Here is a 6635-nt window from a genome sequence, read left to right on the forward strand (position 1 = left end):
TTCTTCCCCCAGATCATGGAGTTTTGCTCTTTCTAAGCCCCTGACCAACCAGACAACCCATTCATCACTGCTCAGGGGTCCATGTATATTCTTATTCAGGCCACTTCTCTTTTTACACCAAGTTGATGACCAGGTGTACTGTTTGAAGCTCTATGCACAGGATTTCTCCACATCACTGCCTTTCAGGGCCACCCCTGAGTGAGGTTCTAGTGCAACAACAGTCTGTTTTCAACTGGCACTGAGATTTTAAGTCCAACTGTGAACCAGGCCTCGGTTTTTTCCTTTCATCAGCTGGTCATAGGACACTCCTTATAAGGCTATGGGTACGAACTGAGGGAGAAACTTTAATTCAGTACAAGCAGGGGACATGGAGGTCTAGGCCATTATTTTTGTGCAACTTACTTGTGTCTTCAAGGCCTGTCATAATAATCCAATTCCAAACGTCTCCTGTCCATTGAATGATGAATTACTTCGTCCAGCCGAGTTTATGACTTGTTTAGTCTGGCTGAATATCTACTTTATGATAGGAGGCATGGGACTCTCAGTTACTTGATGTTCCTTGGTCTGGCAGTTAGTTTCCATCCAGGGTGCAGTAGGGTGCTAGGAGTTGCTTTTCAAATTTCTCAGCTGCAGACAGTGTGGTCTTGCTCCAGGACTGAAGGAGTCTATGCTGTGTCTCTATAATTAGGACATAGCAGAGACTCCTTCCAGCATTTTTATTTTACCACAGCAAACTCTAGCACCATGGGGTTTGCGGGGTCATGTAGCCCAAGCGATAGGCTGCTCATTCCACAGCCTGACTTCATTTCTTGATAGGAGGAACTGCAAGACATTGTGGCCACTTTTATGTATGTACTGCAGGATAATGTCCCCGCTCAAGCATTTTTAATTTATTCACATTCCTTTTGCCATGTAACGTACCATATTCGCAGGTTCCAGGGATTAGGATACGGACATCTTTGGGAAGCCAGTATTCTGTCTACTACAGGGTTGTTTCCGGATGTTGGCTATTAAGAATAAAGCTACTAAAAACATCCGTACAGGGGAGTGTGTGTGTGCGTGTGTGTGTGTGTGTGTGTGCGCGCGCGCGCGCGCGCGCATATAGCTTTATTTCTCTGGGGTCAATGCCCAGGAATGCAATGACTGGGTCGTATGGTAATTGCATATTTTGTTTTATAAGAAACTGCCAGTCTGTCTTCCGCAGTGGCTGTAGTATTTTACTTTCCTACCACAACGTCTGAGTGATCCGGTACCTCTGCACCCGCGGCACTACTGGGTGTTGTTACGACTGTTTATCTTCGCCAGTCTGCTCCGTGGCTCGTGAGATCTCGCTGTGCTTCCCATTTGCACTTGGCTCAGGGCTCTGTCCCCGCGGGCGGGCAGTGTCATCTCCAAGGCAGCGCTCGGTGCCGCCCGGGCCAGCCCCGACCTCGGCGGCCAGCGGGCAGGGGAGGAGGGGGGCGAGGCGCGCTGCAAGCCCGGCCGCGGCGGTCGGTGCCCGGATGAAAAGGCTCCCCGACGGTCAGGCCCCCCAGGGGGCGCGGCGGGACCCTGTTTCCCGCGCGCGCGAGCGCAGGGCCGCGGGCAGCCGCGAGGGGGCGCGGCGAGGGGCGCGGCGAGAGGCGCGGCGCGGGCGGACCCATGGCGTCCCCACCCGGCGGCTCCCTGGGCCTCCTGCTCTGGCTCCTGCTCCTCCAGCCTCGGCTCCGTGGGGCGCAGGGCGGGTCGGCGCCGCCCCCACCCTCCCCGGCGCCCACCTCCCGGTCGTCGTCGGGGGGCGGCCGCGAGGGCCCCGGCGCGAGCGTGTGGAAGGCTGAGGGACCGTCTGCGACCCCCGGGCCCCAAGAGGCTGCCGCATCCCCCCAAGTAGTGGCGGTCACCCCAGGTGCCTCTGGCTCCTACAGGGCTGTAGCCATGGCAAAGCCACTAACCACAGCGAAGCCGCTGTTTCCGGCAGGTGAGGTTTCTGGGCCCAGGCCCTGCCGGGGACAGGGGGCCGCGGGGGCCGAGGGGGCCGCGGAGGCCGGGACCGTGCTCTGGGGGAGGGTCTCATGGGGAGATGGCTTTTCCCAGGGGGGTGGGGGGTCGGAGTGGCCCCAACCCTGCGCTTGAGCTCGGAGGGGACGCGTGGCCATTCTCCGAGGAGCCTTAGGGGATACAGAGCTGCTCTGGGGGTGGGGTGGGCGGTGAGGGGACATGGCCTTGCTTTGAGGGTTCTGGGACTTCGGAGCATTACCCGGGGTGGTGCTGTCAGGGGCTTTCTTTCAGTCCCCTCCCTTCACTGACCTGCTGCAGGATGCGGCCAGAGGTCTATGAGGATAGTCGGGGGACTGCCCGCCGCAGAGCGGAAGTGGCCCTGGCAGGTGAGCCTGCAGATCAATGATAGACACATGTGTGGAGGCTCCCTCATTGCCAGTCGGTGGGTGCTGACCGCGGCCCACTGCATATTTGGGTGAGTGTCTGGGGTTCTGTGACCTGGAGCCCGTCCTGTCCCCTTCCCCGAGCTTCCTCTTCCTCATCTGAGAAAGGGGGTCATAGACTCTGCTCTTCACACTGCAGTCAGAGGAAGGTGATGGTAGGGCCCTTGGCAGCCTGAAAAGTCAAGACCCCAAATCAGGTTCAAAGCTCGTGCTGATTAGCCTTCAAGCCAAGTGGCAAGAAATGGGATGGATGCCAGTTGAGAGGCAGTGTGTGGGCAAAGACTGGCGAGGGGGAATATTTAAGAAGAGTGGAGTGTAGTAGACCAATGTGGCTAGATCGGGGGTCTCAAACTTTCGAGCCTGGATAAACCTGCAGAGCTTGTTAAAACACAGATTGCCTGGCCCCCACCCCAGCGTCTCTGACGCAGTAGATCACGAGTGGGATCTGAGCATCTGCATCTCTAACACGTTCCCAGCGGACGCTGACGCTCCTCACCGGGGAGCCAGCCTTGGTGCACCACTGGATAGATTGACCAGGGGTCCAGGGATGGGACGTGGTGATGGAGGGAGGGAAGCGGTTGATGGAGAGAGGCCCAGGCTGGGAAGGCCCAGAAGATGTGGAAGGGGAGTGTAGAGCCTCTGGGATCTCTCTGCAGCCATGTGGAGTACACGACAAAGCTGGGAGACATCTTCATGAAGCATACCTCCAGAATGGCAGTCGAGATCCCCGTCCAAGACATCGTTATTCACCAACATTACAATCCTATTGGATTAATTGAGAATGACATTGCCCTTGTTCTGCTTGAGTTCCCTGTGAATTTTTCCTCCCACATCCAGCCCGTGTGCCTCCCTAAAAAGGCGTTCATGGTACAAGCTGGTACAGAGTGCTGGGTGACTGGATGGGGGAAGCTCAACGAAGCAGGTAAGACCGAAGCAAGACTTGAAGCTCAGGCCAGGCAAGAGGCTGCCTCGTGCCCTGTGGTTGGCTTGCAAGCTAAAAGGGGAGGCAAGGAAGCCATTTTCTAGCAAGCAGGGAAGGGAGGAGGGTGGAGAAGATGCTGGTAGGGAGTAATTTGATGGTGTTTCAGATTTCGATTAGAATTTCAGGACCTGGGGTCTCAGGTGATGAGCAAAGTGGGTTCTCTTTAGGGTGGATTTTAGCCGGTGGGGTGTTGGTGTTGATGTGTCTGCTCATGGGAGCTGTCCCAAACTGGAAGTCCTTGCCTTGGTGGACGGGGAGCTTCCTGTGAGTGAAAAGAGCCCAGAGAACTCCTCTTGGTGAGGCTGTTGGGCCTCCCATCCCTGGGGAGAGGTTGGATTTGGTACCTTTGGGACACTACTTGTCCAAGAGTTTATGATCCTGCTCAAAAGTAAAGTCCCTTCACTGATGCACAGGACAACTGTCACGGTTACTAAGGATACTCAGAGTGACAGAGAGTTGGTTTTGATTTCTCAGGGCTGGTAAGGCCTCACCTCTTCCTGTCCTGATCTCTTCCTTCTCCGGTCTCGTTTTGATTCCTACCTCCTCCTCTCCCCACGTCAGCTTTGGGCTTCATCTCTTTTGGTGTCAAACGGGGACCACCGTCACTCCCCTAATGGGGTGTCTGTATGGGAACACACTGTATTGAGACCAAGAGTGGGTGCGAGGGGCTCGTGTCCCGTTCCATTAGGCAGATCCACCTACTCCTAAATTATCTCTACAGATAAGTCCAAAGAACCTGCCGAAAGGCTACAGGAGGTTAAGCTAAACATTATCCGTTATGAGAAATGTAACACGATGCTCCAAACCCAGATGGAAACTAAGAGTGACATAGTCAAAGAAGGGACAGTCTGTGGTTACAATGCCCAAGGAAAGGATGCCTGCCAGGTCAGTTCATGGGCCCTTGGCCGTCTTGCCATTTTGTGGTCCCCTGACAGGCAGCGGGGCCTGTGTTGTCCAGCGGCCCCTCCATTCACCCTTAATTCACGACAAGGGGACTCAAGGGGACAAGCTGCCAAGGCTCGGCTGGGCTGGCCTGCCTGGATCCTTTAGCGGGAGGACCTGGTGCTGCCTGGAGGGGGTTGGGAGAGGAGGGGAGATTCAGGCAGAAAATGCCAAAAATGCAAGTCACATGTTTCGTACCTCTTTCTGTGTGACCAGCAGTGTGCTCAGGTAAAGACGTTCTTCATTATGATTAGCTCAGAGTACGGACATTTTCTTTGTTTATATTCCATTTTTTTTTTGTACATGATTTTTTGCATACGTATACGAATTTTGTTTGCTAAATTTTCAACCCTTAAATCTGATATTCCCAGGAACCTAGGGCTGGTGGATGCCTGGGGGAGGGAGGGTCCTGGGGAAGCCCCACGAGTGCCCGTCTCCCCAAGCCTTGCAGCGCGATCTGCCAGTTCTGATGTTGATTCTCTTCTATTGCTGTGTTTGCTTTTTTCCTCTTTCTCCAGGGAGACTCTGGGGGGCCCCTGGTCTGTGAACTTAATGAAACATGGGTCCAGGTGGGGATCGTGAGCTGGGGCATTGGCTGCGGTCGCAGAAATTATCCTGGAGTTTATACAGAAGTTAGTTTCTACAAGGACTGGGTCATTGATCACTTGAGTCAGGCTTGCTCTTGGGACTCAGCAGGCTACTTCCCACTTCTGTGTCTGCTGCTGCCCCTGGGCATCCTGGTGGCCCCGTGATCACCCCGGCCCTCCCCCCTCCTGTTTCCGGGTCTTGCACTGGGCCTCTCCTCCGACCTCCCCCTCCTACTCAGATGCCTTTTCCTCCAATCCTGCTTGGCGCCCACTGAGCCTGTAGAGAGCCCCACAGTAGAAAGTGGCAGCAAGGCTGGAGCCCCGAAAGTGTCCCAGCCTGCTGCTGTCCCGGTCACCTGCATCGGCCACACCCACGACCTTGGCTGTGGCCTGCCTGCCCCGGAGGAGGGGGACCAAGCATCCCAGCCTGAGAGCCAGCCGACCTGCCAGGTGGAGCCCGGTGCTTCCTTGCCATCTTGGAGAGCCTCTACCAGAGAAGACACCTCATGAGCGGTGAGGCAGCCTTGGACCTGGCTGTGGTCTCAGGCTGTCACCTGAGACTGTGTTGAAGCGGGCAGCTTGCAGATTGTGCAGAGAGAGGGAGGAGGCGTCACCATGTCCCTGCTGAGGCGTGAGGCCTGGGCTTTCCACATCTGACCGGGCTGTCTGGGGCTGGGAGCCATTTCCTTTGCCCCCAGCGCGGATCCAGCTGTGCGTGGCCAGCGTGTGGCACACAGGCCCTCCTGGGGCAGCCCCGTGATGGGGCCCCCTTCCTCAGTCCCTAATGGCCCCATCCAGGCTCACCCCGAGGTGTGCGGAGGCATTAAGGAGTGCGCAGATCTCAGGTGTTAACTGAATAAATGTTTGGAGTATGTTCCTGTTTGTTCTAAGTTCTGGTCTCCTGAAAGTTATGGGGTTGCTTATGACATATTCTGTAGAGAACTAGTTTCCCATGTAGCAAAGGATGTATTCATGGTTTTTATTAAGCCCTCAAGGGCGTGGTGAGTCCCCACCTGCTTGGATGGGAGTCCTCTGCATGGTTTTAGCTAGCTGGGTCCTGCTCCTTGTACTCCGCATGTCTGCCTGGAGCTTTGGAGCTTAATTTCACAGCCTCTGCAGTTCCGAAGAGAGGATCACAAGAGACCACAACTGGGAGCAAGAATGAAGTTAGGGCATGAGAAATATTCCTTCTCTTCTGCTTCTTCCATTTGCTGCTGCTGTCCCCTCTTCCACTTTGTTTTTTAATTTTTTTAAAAGATTTTTTTTATTTGAGGGAGAGAGAGAGAACAAGCCAGGGGAGGGGCAGAAGGAGAGGGAGAAGCAGACTCTCCACTGAGCAGGGAGCCCAATGCGGGGCTCCATCCCAGGACCCTGGGATCACGACCTGAGCTGAAGGCAGACGCTTAACCGACTGAGCCACCCAGGCATCCTGTCCCCTCCACTTTGTTAACAAACATCTGTGCTCCTACTGGGAGGAAGGCAAGTGAGATTTATTGTATTAGGCACTGGCTCTTTACCCTCTTTCTCCGGCTCAGTGTCCCAGCGTCTCTCTCTCTGGCTTGGTAAAATAGACATCACTGGTCCCACTCCCCAAGTTTTCAGTCCTGTAGGTCTTGGGCGGGCCTGAGAACTACATCTCTTACAAGCTCTAAGTGATGGTGCTGCTGCTCTGGGCACCACTGCTCGGCATGAACACGAGTACAG

The 6635-nt window shown here is 55.2% G+C and overlaps 1 protein-coding gene across 1 annotated transcript; it reads left to right on the forward strand.

Moving 5' to 3' along the window:
* The first annotated feature begins 1786 nt into the window (after positions 1 to 1786).
* On the forward strand, positions 1787 to 5749 carry LOC144380067 (serine protease 44-like). Its single transcript, XM_078061726.1, has 5 exons — positions 1787 to 1957; positions 2296 to 2452; positions 3077 to 3342; positions 4124 to 4287; positions 4863 to 5749. The coding sequence occupies exons 1-5, from the start codon at positions 1915 to 1917 to the stop codon at positions 5094 to 5096; spliced, it is 864 nt and encodes a 287-aa protein (XP_077917852.1). The 5' UTR covers positions 1787 to 1914; the 3' UTR covers positions 5097 to 5749.
* The last annotated feature ends 886 nt before the right edge of the window (positions 5750 to 6635 follow it).

Source organism: Halichoerus grypus, chromosome 1 (genome assembly GCF_964656455.1).
Source record: "Halichoerus grypus chromosome 1, mHalGry1.hap1.1, whole genome shotgun sequence".
Taxonomy (NCBI): Eukaryota; Metazoa; Chordata; class Mammalia; order Carnivora; family Phocidae; genus Halichoerus; species Halichoerus grypus.